At 40.8% G+C, this 22,927-nt stretch overlaps 2 protein-coding genes across 10 annotated transcripts; both read left to right on the top strand.

Annotated features, from left to right (window-relative positions):
* Positions 1-165: 165 nt before the first annotated feature.
* Positions 166-14,628, top strand: LOC124209614 (cytochrome P450 4c3-like). 9 transcript variants are annotated; one of them, XM_046607670.1, is made up of 17 exons: positions 166-610; positions 726-1,422; positions 1,616-1,753; positions 1,828-1,915; positions 1,988-2,100; positions 2,164-2,254; positions 2,385-2,567; positions 2,644-2,713; positions 2,907-3,033; positions 3,142-3,238; positions 3,302-3,408; positions 3,478-3,546; positions 3,607-4,027; positions 4,100-4,256; positions 5,371-5,440; positions 5,975-6,154; positions 9,552-9,756. In XM_046607670.1, exons 3-17 carry the CDS (start codon positions 1,631-1,633, stop codon positions 9,579-9,581), a joined length of 1,926 nt encoding a protein of 641 aa, XP_046463626.1. In that variant the 5' UTR covers positions 166-610; positions 726-1,422; positions 1,616-1,630; the 3' UTR covers positions 9,582-9,756. The 9 variants fall into 9 exon arrangements, with proteins under 9 accessions (XP_046463626.1, XP_046463627.1, XP_046463625.1 ...); XM_046607671.1 differs by having other exon boundaries at positions 726-1,753; positions 3,607-3,775; positions 3,848-4,027; XM_046607669.1 differs by having other exon boundaries at positions 726-1,753.
* Positions 14,629-15,335: 707 nt separating this feature from the next.
* LOC124209613 (protein transport protein Sec31A-like) lies at positions 15,336-20,156 on the top strand. Its single transcript, XM_046607668.1, has 8 exons — positions 15,336-15,485; positions 15,789-16,000; positions 16,062-16,485; positions 16,550-16,744; positions 16,802-18,157; positions 18,231-19,577; positions 19,646-19,717; positions 19,780-20,156. Exons 2-8 carry the CDS (start codon positions 15,798-15,800, stop codon positions 19,966-19,968), a joined length of 3,786 nt encoding a protein of 1,261 aa, XP_046463624.1. The 5' UTR covers positions 15,336-15,485; positions 15,789-15,797; the 3' UTR covers positions 19,969-20,156.
* Positions 20,157-22,927: the final 2,771 nt, after the last annotated feature.

The raw sequence follows: 22,927 nt of genomic DNA, 5'->3' as shown, positions 1-22,927 counted from the left end.
TTTTTACGAAACAGTCAAGAAGAACATTTAAAAAAGTTTTTTTTGCACATTCAACTGGGTTATTGAATCGATAAAAACTTGCGAATTTTCAAAATTGATATATTGATATTTTAGTAACAACGTGGTTTTAGCAGACGACTAGCAGTTACCACAGAGCCACAGACACCATTAGATGTGCTTCTTGTAGGACGACCTTTGGGTCATCGTATATGTTTCAGTGAACTTTTAGCTGATAATTTCAACATTCTGTAGTTGAATTGCGTAGTGACGAAAAATTATGTTTCCTTAATACGACCAAGCTAGCCTGGGAAACTTCTCTGTTTACATATGATATCGATCGACGACGTGACAGTAAAACTAAACAGACTTTTTTAAATATCATCGTAAACATAACCCGAACTGATAAAAGTCTGAATATTTAAATAGATCAATTTCGAAACTACTTGCGCAGTTTCTGTCCTTTTTTTTGTTCCCAACAGAACACATCATGACCACTCCAATAGTTCCTGAGTATTTGTGTAATTTAATTCCGAATGAATTGACGCTCGTATTTTCCGTAACGTGCCTCATTTCAGTGACTCTTGGAACGTCATTATTTCGACGTCACAAGGTAAAATTGAAGACAAACTTCTATACCTATTGAATTGACATATTACTAATTTACTATCGAACCTGGCATGCGTTTGTAAATGTTTGCAACTTTGCAATGAACTGAATGTATGCAGTTTATGAGATTGTGCGAAAAAATTCCGACAACTCCTGCGCAGCTTCCGCTGTTTGGAAGCTTCACCGAACTGTTCCTGGAACGTCACAGTAAGTATAACGATAATTTACCACGACACCTGCTTTAGTACTCTTGAATATTTCAACACTTGCATAACTCACACATTCAGAAATTCTTCCTCGCTTTATTAACTTGTACTACAAATGGGCCAATGAAAAGTCTCTTATGCGGGGTATCCGTCGTTTCGGGCCCTACCATTTCGGCCCCATACCTTTTCGGCCCTTTTTAAAAATTTCGACCGGGGCCGAAAATGTCCAAAACTGGATAGCCTTAGTTCTTTTAGGAGTAGTTATTAACTCTTCTGTTGGCTTGGCGGGTCCGAAAGTTGGTTGAAGTCATTCTTCGTCCACGAGACGGAATTCGACTACAATTGACTCACAAGACGTTGTGAAATAGTCAATGGTTGTTAAACCAAACGAGTTTTATTGATACGTAGTCGCATGCCTATCTGGAGGAATGTGCCAGATTATTTTAGGAATATAGACAAAGGCAATAAAGTTTGCACACTTACTAGTTTACGAATCAGGATTCTCGGCCTGTGTCTGTATTTATTAGTTAAAATTCGCTTCCATCTAATAAAGTTGTTTTTAGTGTCCAATGTGGGATCCGAAGGAACACCAAGCAGAGGTCAACAGATGGTAAGTTCAAAACTAGCTTATCTTATTAAATTCAGGATTCATTTCTAGCTTCTACTATAAACTGTACACAACGTGAACTTTGGAAGTATCTCTCTACAGATACTGATCGACCTTTAGAGTTTAGTCACGCCGTATTGTACACTCCCGTTTTATACTTGTCATGTATACTTAGTTGCTTCCCGTTATTTGCTAGTGAGACAAGTCTGCCATGGGTGTTCAAATCATTCCTGATTTTGTCTACAGTTTAATTCCGAACACGTTAGTGCTTTTCTTGACGTTTGCTTGTTTCGTTCTCGTTCATCTTGTGGGCACACTATATCGACGCTACAAGGTAAATTTAGCTTAATGTGCAGTAACCTCACCATTGGAAAATGACTTAAAAATAATAGTATTTAAATTGCTAAGTATGTTCGACGCTGTAACAAGATCCCGGGTCCGCCCGCTCAGATTCCGCTCTTGGGAAGCGCCACCGAATTTTTCCTACCGCCTGAAGGTGTGAAAAGGCCCAAGCGCAGTTATTCGTTTTTGAAATCTTAATTTCTACCTTTTCACGTGTTGTTTGCAGAGATAATGCCCCACGCCGTTCAACTGTACAAAAAATACAGCAAGAAATCTGTGGTCCGAATTTGGGTCGGACCTCAACCTTGGTTTCTACTCGGTGGGGCCGAAAGTGCCGAGGTACCGTATAAAACAATCCTTACCTATTATCAATAATTTCTTAATGATACTCAATTATCAAAGGTTGTGCTGAGCAGCAACAAAATTATCGACAAGGGTCCGGAATACGACTACATCCAGCCATGGCTGGCCACTGGTCTCTTAACGAGTACAGGTATGTTCATATAATAGCGAACCTGCTGGATTTCTAAAAATTATATGTACATTTATATAACGGGCGTCCGCTCTATTTCAATTTATTCGCCCGGGTTCTGAATAAAGTTCTACTTTTCCCGCAATTACAGGGGCAAAATGGCACCAGAGGCGCAAACTGTTGACACCGACTTTCCACTTTCAAATTTTGGAGGGATTTGTTCACGTCATCAATGAACAAAGTGCCGTACTCATCGACAAGCTGAGCGAGAAAGTCGATCAGAACTTTGACATTTACCCGTTCATCGCTCTGTGCACACTTGACATCATTTGCGGTAATAGTAATATCACACGTTCCATTTTATTGAAGTCTACATTCATCATCAATTCATCATGTCCGGTAACATTTAGAAACGGCCATGGGTCGTCATGTCGACGCCCAACAAAAAAGTGACTCGGATTACGTCAAAGCTGTTTACAAGTTAGATTTCGGTCTATTTTAGTCTTACGTAGCTTTAACGATAGGAATAAATACAAGGGCACCAGAAAAGACCATTGCTGTTTGTTATGCTCTGAGAAAATCTCAAGTCGTAATGATTTAGATTCCCTTATAGATATTGCTAAATATGTGTTTCGTCTAAGCCATATAACATGTACTTTTGCTGACATAATAGGATGACTCACATCATCCAAGCGCGTCAAACTCGGCCATGGCTTCAACCGGATTGGCTTTTTCGACTGTTTCCTCTCGGATCGGAGCAAAAGAAATGCCTGTCAATTCTCCATGGATTCACTGATCAGGTACATATGTTAAACTATCCATAAAACAAGCAATGACCTTGGCCTTGATGGCCGTTGCTTGTTTTATTGAATATTATTTTATTACATATTATTGTCATCTTCTTCAAGGTGATCCGTGAGCGGAAAAACGAACACAAACTGCGTAAGACTGAGCAGCAACCACCAGTTGATTCGCCGAAGAAAGATGACGACGAGTTTATTTCAAGTAAAAAATCCAAATCGATTTTATTTCATGTACTAATTTGAAGGAATTATTTTATTGCCTCAGAGAAATCCCGTTTGGCATTCCTGGATCTCTTGATCGAAGCTTCGCAAGATGGCAAAGTGCTCAGCGATCTTGACATTCGCGAAGAAGTTGACACCTTCATGGTTGAGGTAGGTTAGCAATACAATGTCTCGGTCAATTATTTCTTCACAACAAATTGACCCATGAATTTTTTACAGGGTCATGATACTACGGCTTCCGCAATTAACTGGTGTCTTTTTCTTATAGGCAACTATCCTGAAGTGCAGGTAATATCAATAATGTAAAACATGATGTTGGTGCCACGTCATTTGCTTGTGCCATTACAGGAGAAAGTGAACGAGGAACTGACTCGTGTCTTTGGCAACTCTAATCGCCCAGTCACCATGACTGACTTGAGCGAACTGAAATACCTCGAGTGTTGCATCAAAGAAGCCCTGCGTCTTTATCCCAGCGTTCCTATTCTCTCGAGGCAATTGCTGGAAGATACCATCATTTGTATGCGCATTAAAAACAAACTGACTAAACTATTGCAAATGTATTCTTTTTCCATTTTTCTTTTAAATCCAGGTGGATACGATCTTCCTGTTGGAGCTACAGTCATAGTTTCACCTTATTTGATCCACCGCGATCCGACTTACTTCCCTGATCCGGAGAGTTTCAAACCGGAGCGTTTCTTCCCTGAAAACATTCAAGGTCGACATCCGTATGCCTATGTCCCGTTCAGCGCTGGACCTCGTAACTGCATTGGTAATTTCCTTCAACAACATCATCAAGAAATTTTAAATCGTTAATGTGTTAATGATTCTTGGCTCTTTGTAGGTCAAAAGTTTGCCATGATGGAAGAGAAGATTATCCTCGCTTCCGTCCTACGTCGATTCCACGTCAAATCGTTGGACAAACCGGAAAACGTTGCCATCTTGACGGAAGTTATCCTTCGTCCTCTCGACGGAATCCGGATGCTTTTAACCACCAACAAGTACAGTTAATAATCAATTAGAATATTGTACTGCATATTAGCTACAGGTATTCACGTAGTACCCTACTGGAGTAGTTTAGTTTATGTAGTACCACACGTGAAGCCGTCAATTTTTTATGGACCGTAAAAAAATTACCGGTACACCCAATGCACCCAGTAGCCTACGTGCAGTGAAAGTATAAATCCTAATGGCTAAAAATAGCGCGTTTACGCTTTTTAAGTTAGCGTACCAACAACCTTTACTTTTGGTCAATAGCTGCTTTTATCCTAACCCTGTAGTGGTTAGGCAGCTATAGAAGTTGTCGATTCCCATGGTATACTTGTTCACAAGCCGGTAGAACGAAATAGAAAATACGTTTTGGGTACAAAGCTTTCGTGAAAAGGTTTTTTTTTTAACAAAGTAGTCCAGGCATTGGTGGAGTCTGTTAGAAAACTTGTCTCCAGCAGTTTGCCGCGGTTCCAGGACTATTCTAATAAAAGTCAGTAGAAAAAAAAGTAATGTCATCTTTTCTTAAGAAAAATGTTATTTTTCGCTAAATAAAAGAGGGGGCCGACAAAAGGAAAAAAACATTTTTAACGCACCTGTTTTGTATTCCTCGTTAGCGACACACAAGTTTCGTGACGGACCATCTGTTACAAGCCGTTCGGAAATTAAAGTTTCCTATTTGTTTCGATTCGGAATTAAAGAAATGATTTCCAGACGATTTGATGCCTGTACGTAGGTTCATTATAAGGTGCTGCAAAAAAAAAAATGAAAAGAAAGTAGGCCTACGCGTACTGTATGTAGGACCCCATGCGGATGTGGCGGTGTGAGTTTTCCATCGAAAAGAAATCCCCCTTTCCTTTTAAAGGTTAATTGATCACACACGATCGAACACACAACGTAGCGTGGCGTACGTGTCGAGAGAAAGAGTGTTACTATCGAAGCTTGAAGGAATGGGGTCTTTCCCCACTTGATTTTGGGTATTTTTTAAAAAAATTCCCTAAAGTCTAACCTTATTTTTATTACCTTTGGTCAAATGCCCCTGCTGAAGAGCGGTAAGTAAATTAAGTAAATAGTGCAACAAAATCAGGTAAATTATGGAGAAACTTTGTTTTTTGTTTTGTTTTACAGTTTCCAATGGATGTGTTCGTCGTCCTGGAGCTCTCAACAAATGCGGTTTTCTAGCGTTTTCCGCAGAGAGGTACGTATTATACATGACTGATATATGATCGTCGTGATGCGGTAGACATCAATTGATATACCAGCAGTCAAATGTGAAAGTGAAAGGAGTTTCCTGCTATTCCTGTGTCGGGATTTCACGAATACCACTGCGACTTGGAAGTCACGGTGTTTTGAACACACGGGCAAGATTTCACCGCCTCTTACCCCCTGCCCTGTTATTCCCAGAATAACCAGACGGAAAATATGTTATGTCTATATGGTATTACTCGTCTACAAAACTTTGGTGCCGTGTATTTGGTATTCAGTTTGTGTGTGCGTTCGCTGGCTCAATCAGCAGCTGCTGCTGGTGATGAGAGAAAGGAGCTCGTCCATCTGCTGTTCAATTCAAATTCTGATATGGCAATACTTATATCTGGGCCAATGGTAGATCCCTGTGGCGTATAGTCTTAAATTTACTTTTAATTTTGTTTGTGGCTATGTCACAACTGCAACTGCTATAGGTCTCGAATAATTTTTGTCGGTCGCTCATAACTTTTTCTTTCCCGTTTATTAGGGTTTGAGCACTGCCGTCCTGAATCATAAAGCTGTCGGTCCGTTACAGCTCTATTGTGTTTTGCATAACTGGTTTCACTGCGCCAAAAAAAGAAAAAGAGGTGCTGGAATAAATTTCGCAATCATTTATAAATGCCACGGTCGATTCCTGGTGCTGATTCGGTCAATCAAATGCAGCGGGGTATGTGTTTTTCTTGTTTAACTAGGTGTCTACTTAATGGCATCTCTGTTGTGGTTTATAAATTAGAATGAACACTCGTTAGATTTTTTAGTTATTAGACCTGTTGATGAAAAGTTACCACTCGACTTATATATTACGGGAAGAAGAATAATCATCGCAAAATTTCCCGCAAACTCATCCGTCCGTCATAAATCCTATCATTTAGAAGTATTGATGCGGTAATACTAGTTGAGGTTAATTAAACGAATACCCACATCCCACGTCAGTATGCATAATTTTTTTAAAATAATATACGCAGCAAGACTTTTTGTATTTCTCCGGGAGGAGAAAAGTTAACGGCGAGAGAGAGCGTGGATACGATATACAAGATAAGAAACTGCAACGATATTTGCTCGCCGGCGTCACCCTTTTACAAAAAAGCGGCTTAAGATGGTAGTCCAACCTAACCTACTAATAAAGAATGAGGGAAAGTAAAGCGCCCTGCGTCTAACAGTAGCAGGTGGTCAATGTACTACCCTTTGTCGTTTCTAATTCAATTTTCACATTTAAAAAAAAATTTCCGTCTCGCGTAGAGATCTTATAGCTAATATAAAAAATAATGTCGTTAAAAAAAGGATGTTGGCATTGGAAATTTTTCACTATTTAAAAGAAAAAAAAAAACGTTGATTGTCTTTTTCTTTTTTAAGGAAAGGGAAGGGCGAGGTCGACCGACGCCATTCCTTTTTAAAGGAGAATAACCGAAATTCCGGCAAACTTCTTTTGTGTAAAATTATTATTTGTTTTTGTTTTTTTTCTGGGGAAAGGGCTTGAATATTTTGCGGAAGATAAATCACAGTGATGTGGAAGGTATTCAGGCGGATTTCAACACGAATTCCTTCGTCTTCGTATTGTTTCAGCTTGAGCCTTTTGAACAATTCGAAAGATTTGATTGTTTTTTAGGGCCCGATTGTACTTTAACCGCTTTGTGATGATGGTTACGCAAAAAATGTTTCCACGCGTGGTCATAATCAGCGAATTCGTGATCACAGTTTCACCTGTCAAGTGAAACATGGAACCACCAGCAACGCCCCAGTTTGTTATTCAACCTTCAGATGTCGGTCTGACAGATAATACAACTTTTCTTCAAAAATAACTCCCAGCAGCTTTAGGTAAAGTGCTCGCCATTTTTCGTGTACAAGCGTTTCTATTGTGCTTGTCGACAGGTATATTCTTTAGAGTTTCTCTATTTGACAGTTCACCCGACCAAGATGAATTTTGATGCTTTCTCGTTTAAGCCGTTATTATACTACAGTGTTCTATTAAAGGTAGCAATATCGTTTAACGTGTTCCACATTTATGTATAGGCTCAAACTAGGCCTAGTCGGCCCCCGGAGCCAACTAACCCTTTTCTCTTACGACACTGTCTTATAGTTTTATTTTCTTAATAAAAATCGTGTGGTTCCCGTCTGGAATTCTGCGCCTCGAGCTCTTCTCAAGATGAGTCTGTACACATTTCCTTGTTGCGTGATGGCTTTTCCCCCCCTGAATAAACCAAACGGAGATGAGAAGGGAAAGGTGATGGCAGGGTTGTTGCATCAACGATTAACCCAGAAACCCAGACCTTTCCCAACTCCCGTTATTATTATGCCATCGTCAACTGTATACAGACACACCGCATCATACCCCCATGACTAGAGTCGACCACCTGTTTGGTCGTGCAAGACTTTCACGAATAGACTTTAACTCTAGGAGCGAAAATGCGTAGGTATTGGTCACCAGAGAAAAAATAAAACCGCAAAAAACTAGAGACACAAAACGATACGCCGGCAGTGCTGCAAATGGTGCATATCTATACTTCATAACTACCAAAGTTTCACTGTTTCACTATAGTACTGTATATTCTCAGGTATGATCGCCCGTCCGTTCCACATCTAGCCCTTAAGCCGCAAAACATAGGAGGCGATCAAAAGTGTCTGGCGATCCATTATTGATCGATAGAGCCCCAAAAAGAATTGGGAGACATTCGTACACAAGACACGGGATACTACAGAAACTTTTGCTTTCACGCGTGAAGAGAAAGGCATACACGGTTGAATAGAAAGAAACGGGAAAAATAATATTACGTTTTGCTGGCCGATGCAGCAATTGATGTGTGGAGAGTATGGCCCGTGTCTGCGAATGAAAGAGAGAGGAGGGAGAATAAGAAAAAAAAAGGAAATCGAGGGATGTAACGTGTGTGTGTACAGTGTATTACGTGCAAAAGAAGGTGGAGCTATTTAGCACGTGGGTTGATGGTGTAGGACGACTTTTACTCCTCCCTCCGTCTCTTCTTCGTATAGTTTCCTAGTAATATTTGCCGACTAGGAGCGCCCAAAAAATGACTTTCGGTTGGCATAGGCTCCCATAGTACTACCCCCTGCTTATAGCAGCAGTCTCCTTCCAGGCCTGTGTATAAATAGACCCCCGAATCGCTCCCAATTTTCAGTCAGTCGTCTCATCAACTAACAATCAAGACAGTGCTCTCCCTCGACACTCTTCCACCTGAAGGAAGATCATCAACCGGACTTGATAGTAATAAAGTCAGGTAAATCAAGTTGCTGAAATCTCAACCGTTTCTTCAGTCTGAAATTGAATAGCTTTTCTACCTCGGAACAGTGTAACTATAAGGGAAAGCGTTGATTCTTTGAAACAAAAAGGGTTAGCCTATTGTCGTTTGTGAGGTAGATTTGAAACAAAGTCGAACACTAAACCGATCTGGCAGCATAACAAATTGGTGTTTTGAAAAGTTTCTAATTGAAAATGTTAACAAGATGGTGCACATTTTCCCTGTGCACCATTTTAAAAATGTGACCATAAATCAGCCACAGGGATATTTACAATATGGCACAGAAAAAAAAGTAATTTTTGAATGTGTGCCGGCTGTGTAGCATCAATATAACGGTGGTGAACAAAATTACACCTACGTAATAAAGAAAACAAACTTGTTATTATCTTCCTTGTTTGAAATATATAATAACTATACCCTTTTCCGGTTTGAGAATGTGTTTTGTTTTGATATACCAAAGTATGGATTTTTGTTATCGTGTAACCTGTTTTTCTTTTTCACGATATGGCATGGCTGCTTCAAATCTAAACAGGTTCTGCTAGTCGAGTTAAGTGGGTTCAATGGGTAGTATCGCTGTTGGCTACTGCACAGCTGGAAAGAATGTGATTTAGTCCATATAATTGGACGTTAATGATTGTGGATTACTGAGCATTATGCCTTCCTTTGTTTTTTGTTTTAAATGCACGCCCTTATAAAAAAGAAAGTTGATAACCATTTCCTGTGTAATCGTTTTAGTGACAGTGTCTCGTGAATCGTGTAACATCCACCACGTGACTATGTCTAAAAGAGTCCTGTTTTTTGTTGTTGTTTCAGATTGGAATATTGTCATCATTACATGATTGAAAAATGCTTGACGACCATCTGTTGAAAGTGAACGGATGGATGCCCTCGACGTTTACCGTTTGGTTGGCGACGTTTTTCACGTTCGTTGCCATCTGTGTCTTCTCCAAGAAGCGTCTGGCTTTCATCGAGCACTGCAACAGCATTCCGGGACCACCGGCACCACTTCCTCTTCTAGGCAACGCATTGGAACTTATGCGGGACCCTGATGGTATCAATAATAGATTTTGAGAGAAACTTACAGAGCCTCAAGTAATACAAACAAAGTTGGACGAAGGTGTAATTCCCCCCCTGTCAGAAAACAACAGATTGGACCTGTTATTAAATTTAACAATTAAAAAACAACTCGAGAACAAGTTCCAAAACTTGATTCAAATGCCAAGGTTATTGTTGTCCACACACTAAAAACAAAATCCAGTTCTGGTTTCACCGATTTACAATTCAGATTGATCCTGTGTTAAAATGATGAAATACTACAAGTACAGTATGATCTTTATTGAACGTTTCCTAGCCGTCGTATTTTGATTGATGGATTGAATTGACCTCCCTTTCTCTTGGCCTGAATTTTCTGGCCCAAGATTTCTCCAACCAAAAGATTTTTTCTTGCCGATTAGCGTATTATTTTTTCAAAAGTTGAGGAACCCTACTTTGTGTGTTTCAACGTTATTTTCTTATTAACTGCGTCATTAATTCTGTTTCAATTGGGATTCCACAGAGTTGTTCCAGTTTCTCATCGACTACCTGCACGAATGGCGCCAGCATTTCCCAGTTCTTCGCTTCTGGCTTGGACCTTTTCCTATTTTTCTGCTTTACACACCCGAGGGAACCGAGGTAAATACGAGAAACTTATTTTTTTTAGAGGATCAGGAAATCTAACAATCGGACTGCCTTGCAAAAGTAACAGTATGTCTTTGGAGTATATAATTGCGACACTCAACCGTTGGGTAGATATCGCTGGACCGCCATTCAAGATGAACTAGGAGAAAGTGCACGAAAACATATAACTCGCTATCCCTTAATCACACCCCCTGCCTGCACTCGTACTATCCTTTCACTTTCACAAAGTGCTGAATGGTGAAACGAGATAGTGTTATTAAATAACAACGAAACGATTTTTTTTTTCCCGTCTAGTCGGCCTCAAACAACCGAAAGTGTTCGTGCAAGAAATTGAAGGAACGATTTTTAACTTCAGTTTTACTTGTCATTGCGTCATACAGGGAGACAAAGACGTTTATTTCACGCGACACTTTCCTTTCGAGGCCTTTGATAACAAAGGCAAGAAAATGTACCCGTGACTTGTTTCCTTTCATATTAAGGAAATATCTTTTCACTTTTCAACCCCCCAACGGATTCGCAATTCATGGGTGAAGATGAATAACGTTGCGCACACTTTCACTCAACATCAGCATCTGGCTCACGGGTCTCTCTATTGTAATCTGTTTATACTCGGATACCCATTTGCATGAACTGCTCGGGGTGTCCAACATTTTCACCATTTTAAATAAAGGAGAGCCTGGCGTGTTTTTGGCTGGCACCTTTGATTTTATGGTCCTTTTATTAGCCTAGCAAAAACAAAACGTGTATACCGGCCTTTCGTGGTTTACATCTTTTTCACGGGGGTTCGCCTGTGGGCCTATATATTCCAGTCGGACTATAAAGAGAAAACGGTGTCAACGTGAGATATTAGCGGAGTGTTCGAACAAGGAAAGGAAGCAAAAAGGGGCTGTTGGTGACGGTCGGGTGATTTTCCGTTTCTCTATCAAATTGGTGTTCAGTCAGTCTCCTCGCTATTTTCAATCTCCACCAGCCCGGAAACGCGAAACGTTGGAAAAAGCTGCAATCAAGTAAAAAAAAAGACTCTGATGATTGCAAGTTGGAGATGGATAATATACAAATGGTCGATTCACATTTTTACCCAGCGTTTTCTCTCTACGTTCTGACCTGAATATTTTTACGATTTATCTTTCCATTTATTCCCATTGAATTTTTCAAGGCGTTACTTGGCAGCAACAAACTGATCGACAAATCTCGCGAATATCAGTACCTCCATCCTTGGCTCAGCACCGGCTTGCTCACCAGCACCGGGAGCAAATGGCATGGGCGGCGAAAAATGTTAACTCCGACATTCCACTTCAAGATCTTGGAAGATTTTATCGACATCTTCAACAAGCAGAGCGTTGTGCTGGTCGAGAAATTGAAAGAGGCCCACCAGGACATGGTGGCCAATAACCGTGACAGGATCAATCTCTTCCCGTACGTGGCCCGTTGTACGCTCGACATCATTTGCGGTGAGTTTTTCTCTTTCTTGTTCTCCCGACCGGTTTGATTGCAGTAAAATCATTTGGCGTGGAATCTGATTGACTTGATGAACAGAAACTGCCATGGGTCGTCACGTCGACGCTCAGCTGAACAACGACTCCGAGTACGTCAAAGCCGTTTGCACGTGAGTGATGATTATTTCATTTTGAAAATGTGAACGGTAGCTTTCGCTTTCGTCATTAATTATTATTGACGTCATTTATATTTTGCTTTGTGGTTTGGGTGGCGGCGGCGACAGACTTGGGCGGGTTGTTCAAACAAGACAAGCACAGCCTTGGCTTCAACCCGAATTGCTGTTTCAGTGTCACCCGATGGCGAAAACCCAACAGAAATGCCTTGATATTCTACACGGTTTCACAGATAAGGTTGGTACCAATTTGAAATTTAATTCCCCTATTATCTTGATAGCTTTTTTGCCGGTCTTTATATAGTGGACTCGTTAAATCCGGTTCTCTCTACTCTTTGCACAGAATATTTTTACATAAATACGAAACCTGTTTTATGTGGTGAAATTTCAGCTCATATGGTAGAACCGTAAAATTTACATTGCGCATAGATAATGACTAGTCATTGCCAAGTTTTTGAGTCTCGTCATAAAGAGGTGCATACAGTCCGTTCTAGTTGTTTTAACTTTCCAACAAAGTCGTGAATTTGATTCTTATATTTGAATTACAGGTTCTGCAAGAGCGAAAAGCTGAGCATCGCATTCGCAAGGCTCAAGAACTTGCACAAAAAGAAAACAAGACATCTCCTACTTCCGCAGACGTTGATGACAATGTCGATTTGATAAGTAAATAATACTGATATCATCAAAAGGCACCATGTTTCTTCGGTCATTTCACGACTGGTTTTTTACCAATGCAGAAAAACCCCGACTGGCCTTCCTGGATCTGTTGATTGAAGCTTCGCAGGACGGTACGCTTCTGAGTGATTTGGACATCCGCGAAGAAGTCGATACCTTTATGTTTGAGGTGTGTTTTAATTTCCCGAAATGGAATGTTGAATGATGTAACTAATGTTGGCCAACACAGGGGCAAGACACTACCGCAGCAGCGGTCAGTTGGTGCTTGTATTTGATTGGAAGCCATCCGGAGGTACAGGAGCGCGTCAGTGAGGAACTGAATCGCATTTTTGGTACCTCCGACCGACCCATAACTATGACGGATATTCTCCAGCTGAAATACTTGGAATGTTGCATCAAAGAGGCTTTGAGGCTCTTTCCTAGCGTAGCCATGTATGGGCGAACATTGAGCGAGGATGCCACCATCCGTATGTTTGTTTCTCTTGTAAAGCGATTCATCTTTCCGCTTTTCTCTTTGATTGCTGTGCATTATTCATATCCATCACCAGCATATTTCCTGTGTAATGTTGAATAAAATTGCACCTCTTTACTATCTGACACACTTTCCCAGATGGCTACGTGATTCCGGCTGGGTCTACCGTCGCCGTTATTCCCTACTCGCTTCACAGAGATCCGGTACAGTTTCCAGACCCGGAACGTTTCGACCCGGAGCGATTCATGGGCGATAACAAACGTAGCAGACATCCTTATGCCTATGTGCCATTTAGCGCTGGACCACGCAATTGTATCGGTAATTCATTCATTCGTTTATTATTTCATAGCAAAGTATAGTTCCGTATAGTTCCTGAATTGTCCGCCAAGTTTTGCCTGGTCATCGCCCTTTTGTCTTGTAAAAGTATTACGGCACTAAATGTTTGCAGCCTCTTCTTTCCTTTGATGGCGTACACTATGTACCGTTACTTTTCAATTTATAATTAGCTATCGTTGTGCGTTTCATCTTCTAGGCCAGAAGTATGCCGTGATGGAGGAAAAAGTTGTTTTGGCCACAGTTCTAAGAAACTTTCATCTCGAGTCGTTGGAGAAGCGTGAAGACCTCGTCCTCATAGGGGAACTTGTTCTCCGGCCACGAGACGGTGTTCAAGTCCGCCTTACGCCTAAACAAATCACGCCGTCTTTTCCATCGTGTTGATCATAGCGATTACCGGTATCAAGTATATACATATAGTACATAGGAATCTAACAACCCCCTTTTTCTTTTTCTTTCATTTCCATTTTTTCCTCCGCGTTTGTTGTGTGGCGTAACTTTTGTGTAATACAAAGAATAGTTCCTTTTCTTTCTTATAAACAAATGATTTTTCTGGTCTTTAACGCATTTTTTCCACTACAAGCTGAAGGCATTGTTTTTTTGAGTTACTGAGGAGCTACAAGATATCAGATCTAGGTTTATCGGTGTTTCAAATACAAGCTTTCGATTACCGACTCTGACCGGTTGGTTTAAGTCAATTGAGCCCAAAGGTACTATAAATTTGATCGTGCTGCTTCCAAGTGAATATTGGAAATCGCCCTAAAGGTGTAGGTCCGTATAGAAAGTGAACTCCTCTTGTAGGCTACTTTTGTAGATTATTTTTTTTTCGCTCACTTTCTTTTGGTATGTTATCTTCCCCGCGTTATCATTCTAACCCAGACCTTAAACTCCAAGCCTAGAAAAAACTTTCTTTTTCATCGAATTTGTTTTATTCATGCTGCTTTCGTTCTTCTTTTTTTCATGATTTCATCGTGCAATCGTGTCATCGTGAAGTTTTGCATCGGTCACGGTGACTTTTACCAGACTCACTTTTCACTTTACCTAAAAAGTTCCCCTTTATTTAGTGCCGTTACTTTGTAATCACTGTTTCTTTATAATACATAGTGAACTATTCAAACTGCGAAGTTTCTAGTTCTTTTACAGTTTTGTTACTCGATCATTGCGGTTATTAGTTATTACAGTTTTTTTTATTTTTCAATGACATTGCATTTTTCCGGGATCAAAACATCTACCTTTTAGTCTTTTACCTTGAGTGTTTCCACTTCTGTTCGAGTTTGTTTATTTTTTACGAGTTCGTTCAACTCGAAACGTTCTATTTTAGCTATGGAAGTTGTGACGTGACTTTTGGATTTCGCCAGGCCAGAAAAAGAAAAGCCAGACATACTTTAAAGGAATTCCTTCTTTCTTTCAGTATATTTCTTTAAGATTTTTTACTTTCCATTAAAAACAAATGAAAATAGTTGCCAACACAACCGAAATGACAAAAAGTTCACATTGGGCTTTTTGAAACCAAGGGTTTTTATTTTATTTCCGCAAAGAGATATTTTTTTATTGGAAATAGTTTGAGAGTTCGACAACTTGGTCTCAAAGATTTATTACTTGGCGAGGTAAAGTGAAGTGAAAAAATTCGACAATGTCATCCCATGACTTCGTACCATAGACCTTTTCTATATATTGGTTCACAATTACAGTTCATGCTCTTCCATACTACATTAAAGCTATTTCGCAATGGGATGTCTATTTTGCTTTTTAAAATTTCTGCAGTTGGCGCCTTGGAAAAAGTGACATCTGAAAAACTGATTCTGCACTAAAGCAGTTCTTGATTCTGCCGCTAGGTATCACTAGCGTTCTTCACTCCGGCCACGTCAGCTAAGTGACAACATTGTGGACAAATTTTCTTCTCTCAACCGGCAATATTAAGAAAACCATTAGAAAATTAGTTTGATATTGAAATTTGTCATCTATCGGAGATTCTTAAGAGGTGAGTTAAAGCTAATATCAAACAACGTTCTATACTTTTTATTGATTTGTGATGAGACTGAAACAACTTCCTGGTTACAGTGGGTGTATGCCAGTCTTTGTATCAATAGTTGCCAGTTAAGAATTCAAACATTACTATCAGAATATTTCTCCCAAAAATAGATAAATGAATGTTAAATGTAAAAATATCTCGTTATGTTACCTCTTGTCTGTGCCTTACAAAATGATGATTATAGAATGAGATGATTCCTACCAAAACAAGGCATGCTGTTTGAACTGAGATTAATTGATTTTTCCGTTTTAGGCTTAGAAAATGAAAATTAAAGAAGTTGAACAAACTGCAAATATTGCATGGTCCCCTGCCTCACAGTATCCAATATATTTGGCTACGGGGACAGCTGCTCAGCAGCTTGATGCATCGTTTAGCACCACATCACAAATTGATCTATATTCATTGGATTTAAATGAACCTGGTCTTGGTATGGGATTGAAAGCTTCAATATCCACTAAACAAAGGTATATTTCAGTTTCAATAACATTACAAAAGATTCAGATACTACAAGATTTTCATCTACAGGTTTCACAAGTTGGTGTGGGGCTCACAGGGAATCACTAGTGGGGAAAATCCTGGTGGAGTCATAGTTGGTGGTGCAGATCAAGGACACATTCTTCTATTTGATGCAGATAAATTGCTGTTGGGAAAAAATGATGAAACTGGTGGATACTTATTGGCAGATAGTAAAAAACATAGTGGGGCTGTCAAGGCGCTTGACTTCAATCCCTTCCAACAAAATTTATTGGCATCGGGAGCAGCTCAGTCGGAAATTTATATCTGGGATTTGAATAGTCCTGCTGCGCCGATGACACCTGGAACGCTTTCTCAACCACCAGACGATGTTACATGCCTTTCCTGGAATAGACAAGTGCAACATATCTTGGCATCAACCTTCGCAACGCGTTGCGTCGTATGGGATTTAAGAAAGAACGAGCCCATCATCAAGGTGTGTTAGTAATTTACTTTAATTCGATCTTATTTTGTTAACTCTAATCTTTTATGGCTAACAGGTCAGTGACAGTACGTCAAGAATGCGCTGCAAGGCAGTTGCTTGGCATCCTAAAGTTGCTACCCAGTTGTGTCTAGCTTCCGAAGAAGATCAGTTGCCCGTCATTCAATTCTGGGACCTTAGGCAAGCTTCGGCTCCTATCAACACGTTTGAAGGTCATCAGAGAGGCATCCTAGCAATGGATTGGTGTCCTCAGGTTTATTTAAACATCCATATTGAAATAAACTTTTCATAACCATATTTACATTTTTAGGATCCTGACCTTCTATTGAGTTGTGGCAAGGATAACCGAGTGTTAATCTGGAATCCTAACAGCCTAGCTCCTCGTGGTGAAATTCTCTGTGAGCTGAGCACTAGCAGCCAATGGTGCTTCGATACGGCGTGGTGTCCCAGAAATCCGTCTTGCATTGCCACCGCTAGTTTTGACGGCCACGTACGAGTTCATTCCATCATGGGAGGACGAGAAGTGGCTGTGCAACCCACTGTCAACATGATTGCCGATTCTTTTCCTGGGATGGATTCTGCCCCAGCATTGCAACCACCCCAACAGCAAATTATTGTCCATGAACAACTAAAGAAGGCACCCAAATGGATTCGTCCAATCTGTGGAGCATCATTTGCATTTGGCGGAAAGCTGGTCACATTTGGCTTGGAGACTCCCAGCACCACGCCACAAGTGCACATTAGTCAAGTCATAACCGAAAATGAGTTAACACTACGTTCCCATGAGCTAGAAACAGCTCTAAATACTGGAAATTTGGCTGAATTTTGCGTCAAGAAAATGGAATCCGATGGCGAACACAAGGAGGCATGGAACTTCCTGGCGGCAAACTTTAGCCCAGCTCCCCGACAGCAGTTGCTGCAACTGTTGAACTACGAACCCCAGCCAACTACTTCTGAAGATGGTGTAGTCGACGCATTGGAAGGTTTGGGAATGCCTGACACATTCGATTCTATCGCTGCGGAAGTCAAAACTTTCAAAATCCCTACCGACGAATCTGTTGACGGCAAGATCAGCAAAGCTTTGATCACTGGCAACCTAGCTGTGGCAGTAGATCTTTGTTTCAACGATAAACGTTATGCAGATGCCATTGTGCTGGCCATGACTGGGCCACCGGAGCTGCTGACCGCCACTAGAAACCGCTATTTCCGTTTGACACAGGGTGACGTTCCGCGTCTGATCCAAGCTGTTGTCACTCGGGACTGGGAAAAGATCGTTCAACATTGCGATATGAGCAACTGGAAGGAAGCATTGGCTGCAACGCTGACCTACGCAGAAGATAACGAATTTGCCAACCTTTGTCAGACAATTGGTCAGAGGCTCGAGGCCGAAACAGGAGCCACAAACGAAGCAGTTCTTTGCTACATTTGCGCTGGAAACATGGAGAAAGTAGTCGACTGTTGGCTGCGAGTCGAGGATGATTCAACGGCATCCCTACAAGAGATGGTAGAACAAATCATGGTCCTTCGCCAAGCTCAGCGACACTGGGGTCGTCAACCTGTGGCTATTAATTCAGGTCACCTTACCCAACAACTTTGTCGTTACGCCGGACTCTTGGCTGGCCAAGGCAGTCTGGAAGCAGCACTGACTTATCTCGATATGTCGCAGGTAAAAATAAAATTCTCTTGAACGCATTCACGATCTAGACGTTAATGTTTTTGTTTTGTCTTGTTTCATGTAGGACGATTCGATGGTAGAATTAAAGGACAGACTTCAACGCGCATTGAATCCGGTCGACCGTAAGGTTTCTACCGGAATGATGAACGGTGCTTACAGCATGGCATCGCAACAGCAAAAGGCTGGGCCGCTGCAGCGATACCCATCGGTTGGAATTAATAGGTCTTCTACACCAACAAACAGCTATTACGGTCATCAGGATCAATTTAATTCAGCTCCAGCTGTGCCAGCCTATCCCCCGAAACCTACAACTCCATTCCAGGGCAATAATTGGGCAACGTCCACTAATACTTACAACTCTCCTCAAGCAGCGACTTCGATGCCTCCAACGGCCAATACACCTGCACCACCTCCAAGTGGCCAGCCTGTACAACAATTTTACCAAGCTCCGAGTGCCCAGCCTTTGCAACAATTTCATCAGTCCCCGAGCATCCAGCCTTCGCAGCAATTTCATCAACCTCCAAGCGTCCAGCCTTCGCAGCAGTATCATCAGCCTGCTCCACCACCGCCTGCAGCAGCTACGGTGGCCCCTCCCCCGATAACAGGGAATGTTTCGCGCTTGGGATCACTGAATCAACGTAACAGAGTTTACGTCCAGGATCCTAGCGTTTCCAGTGGTCGATCTGGTGGATATTTCAACGCTGCGTCGAATTCACAATTCCAGCAAGTCAATCAGATGGGTTACATGTCCCAGCCACCACAATCGAATTCGGCGATGTTCCAACCTACTGGTCAGTTCAACACTCCGTCATCTTACGCGCAACAGGGCGGTTTTCCTGGAAATCAGTTTAACCAGCCTTTACCGCCCTCCCCTGGGTCGTTCAATATGCAAAGCGGGCAGATGTCTAACGGCGGAGTAATGGATAATGTCCAACAGCCTCCATCTCTTTACAATCCAATGGAACACGCTCAAGCGCCGCAGCAACAAAGCGCATTTATGCAACCAACATCATTTGATGCTCCACCATCTATAACTCCTCCGTTGGCTACCAATCTCGTGCCCTCCGTACCATTTCTTCCCACCGCGAGCGCGCCTCCTGGTTGGAACGATCCACCTCCTCTAACGTCGTTCGCTAAAGTGAAAGCTGAGCCAGCTGTCATTGAAACTATCAATCACCCCATGGGTGTTGTGGAACAGCCAGCCATTCCCATTATTCAGCCTTTCGAAGGGTCATTCAATCAAGGAGCAATGAATGCTCCAGTTGATATGATTCAAAACCAACACCACCAGCAGGCGCCTGAGCCAATCCAGCCAGCCCAAGCCTTGCTTCCGATTCCAAACGAACACTTAATCATTCACGATGTATTCCACACGTTGAAAGATAAATGTGCCGCACTAGCCTCCAATGCGGTGAGAAACTACTAGAATTATATTATCATGACGAGATCATTATTTTATAATTTTTTTTTTCTTTTTAGCAATTGAAGAGAAAGCTAGACGATGTAGGAAAGAAGCTAGAGTGCCTGGATGATCTGTTACGGAAAAATATGGTAATTCATCAACTATATTCAATATTTTTTGGTAAAGCTAATGTTCGTAAAATTTATTGTAGTTGCTGAGCCCCACCCTTTTGGGGTTACATCAGATTGTGCAAGCTGTTCAGGCGTACGATTACGCGACCAGTCTTAGTCTACACTCTAATGTGGTGATCAATACGCCCTTCACCGAAATCGGATCGTTCATATCTGGTTTAAAAGTGCTTCTCCAGATGGCTCAGCAACTGGGAGTCCAATACCAGTAGCAACATTGGGGGAAAAGAAAGATTTTTTTTCTATGAGATATGATATCTAAAGTCTGATTTGTGCTCGCATGTTAGGCAGAAAAGTTGGCTTCGTCGCTCCACACTTCGTTTCTCTTGATGTGTGTGTAGTTAATACCTTCCCCCTTTTCTTTAACCAGAGAATTCATTAAAATCTATGCTATTTACAATGATCGAAGTACTCTTTTGGGTGTGGCTTATATTTTTATTAATTTTTATAACATGAATATTTTGTTTAGGAGAAAGAAAATAATTTCACAATCCTAATGGACACTATGTTGATTCGAAACTTCACACTTCATGTTGAATTAGAACTTTTAAACTTAAATACTTACTGACTTCTCAAGTTGGCTCGGCAATCCTCAAGCTAGCAGGAAGGAGAGGCAAGCAAGCAAGTCTTCCAGGAATTTAAACTACCGTGTAAATATTTGTGATTTTTCCAGAATTAACGAAGCGGTGGTTCCCTATATGTTATTGTTGCGTCGATACAATCAATCATCTACGAGAGAAGGTAAGTAAAAACTAAATATGTTAATCAAATGTTCTAGTTTGCTAATACGGATGTGGAAAATTTGTATTATAAAACCATCGAGTGAGTTTTCTTTTCTGTAAACTTCTCAAGATTTCAAGGTAGGTTTTGGCAAATAAAAGTGCGCAGTGGATAATGGTTTGCCCTATATAATACTGAGATCTTGCGAGGGGTTGTAAATCAGTCGTTTTCATTTTTGTTAAAGTACTCTTTTTTTTGCAGTTGCTTTGGAACAGTGCTTCATTAACTTCATTTGTCCTAGTGATTGCATGTAAACAAATTGTTACCTTTGTGTGTTTGCAATCAATTTAACCAATCCCCTTGGGCTTAAAGGTGTCCTGTTTCGTTTCAAGAGAAACTGTAGTGGGTAACTTCGGATAGTCGAAAATTGTCGTTGGAATACGAATACTTTCAGGTGGTGAAACCTCTGACTGAGTGACTGGCCAGCCTGCTCTAAAAGTTCTTAAATTGTCGAACGATCTGTTTAATGCCACAAAACTTGCGCCTCTTCGTCGATCCTCATTGTGCTGCGGTAAAATAATATTTGGCAATAGCTGGATTCATGATAAAAGTTATCAAGTTCTCTATTCACGCCAAAACGCTGTCTTTTCACGCCAAGAGTTTAGTCTTGCCTGGTCCTGTACTTCATGGTCTTACAGCATTGGTCGGCAGTTAGTAATTTTATTCTAGTTTCATTTCAATTTATTTATTTTTTTTATTTTTGCAAAACCCCGGGATAGGTCATGGCCAATACGTTGACGTTTGGAGTATCTACCCAGTACCTGTTTGCTGCCTTACAACCGGTTGCATGTATTTATCGAATCGTTTGAAGGTTTGATGGGTTCTAGTAAATGTTTTAATGTTGTTTTAAATTAATCTATGATATTTTTGTCTAAGTTTACAGGCCATCTGGCATATAATTTCCACTTGGCCTAATATCTGATTAATGGGCTGAAACTGCTGTCCATTTTCCCGAAATGTCGCCCATTGTTAGCTTATTAGCTGGGCCAGTTACGGTTCTGATAGTCTCTGCAAATTAACACTGGCAGGTTTACCTTACCAAGGGTGTTTTTCCTTTCACTGGCTAAGCACTGTTGCCCAAGTGCTGAAACGTCTGGAATCACTTGCAGACAAGGCACATGAACCAATATGTCACTGTCTTGTCTTCAGTGTAGAAGCTGGAAGTTGGAAGTGTAGTAGAAGTTGGACTGGCGTCCATCATCACCTTGGGATTTCGTCTTTTGTGATCTGCGATGGTGGCTTCTTTGGTGAATTTGACAGGGAGAAAATTATGTGAGTATCAAAGTTATTTGTTACCTTTTTTGGTCAACGAGCTAGAGCGGACATTGTTTTCATGTTGTTCACTTTTAAACGTTTCTTCTTTCTGACGCTAGACGGAATAGCCCTATGATCATTTTTTACCTGTCAGAATCAGTTTAGTTACGTTTACTTTGCACATCTCTGTAGAGATTTCTAAATGCTACTTCAAAAAAATTTTGGGTGATAACTGTCAGTTTCTTTTTCAGCAACAAAGCTCACTTGTTAGATTTTTAATAATGTGTATTTTTTTTCTACTTCCGGTTTCCTCATTTCAGTCAGTAGTTCAGTAAATATTCATTCGACGCACAAAATAACCACATATTCGTGATCCTCGTCAAATTTGTGGTAAAGTTCATGTTTTGTTTTGTACGTTTTCGTACTTCCGGTTTTGAAAATTTTCCTGAACTATAGTTCAGGAAAATTCTCGATTTTGGCCAAAATCTGGATTTAGTTTAAATTACATCTAATCGACCCCAAATTTCACGTAGATCACGGATATTTGGTTTATTTGGTCTGCAGCTCAATGATTGAGGCGCTATTGCTTACTTCCGGTATACTTCCGGAAAATTTGCATAAAACTAGCAAGTGAGCTTTGTTCTCTGGACAATTCTAAAGACTCTTTGGCCAGTTTAAGCAAACAGAAATGGTCTTTTTGATTACTTTTGTGACTATTGTGAAGCCGGTCAGTTTTGGACGTGTCTAATAGATGGCGTGAAGGAATATTGTGTTGTCAGATGTGGGCTTATGGCGGCTCGTTGTCTAAATCTATCTTCAGCTACAGCTATTTTCTTCGAAAGTTACAAATGAACACATAGGTTAATTCGAGTGATTTCGTTTTTAACTTGTCGGTGATGTGTTCTATTCCGTGTACATGTTGGATAACCTTAGTGTTTCTCACCAACTTACAGGAGGAAACGTAGCCTACCGTTGACTATTTTGTTCAACATGTGCCATCGAAATGACACAGGTAACTACCAACACTAGCTTTATTACAGTATTGTTGAAACATACAATCTTCTCATCTTTTATTAGGATTCATCATAATTATCTGCTGTAAGAACTGGACTTGCTAGATCACCAACCCCATCACGG

Source organism: Daphnia pulex, chromosome 12, assembly GCF_021134715.1.
Source record: "Daphnia pulex isolate KAP4 chromosome 12, ASM2113471v1".
Classification (NCBI taxonomy): Eukaryota; Metazoa; Arthropoda; class Branchiopoda; order Diplostraca; family Daphniidae; genus Daphnia; species Daphnia pulex.
This window is presented reverse-complemented; position numbering and strand designations above follow the sequence as displayed.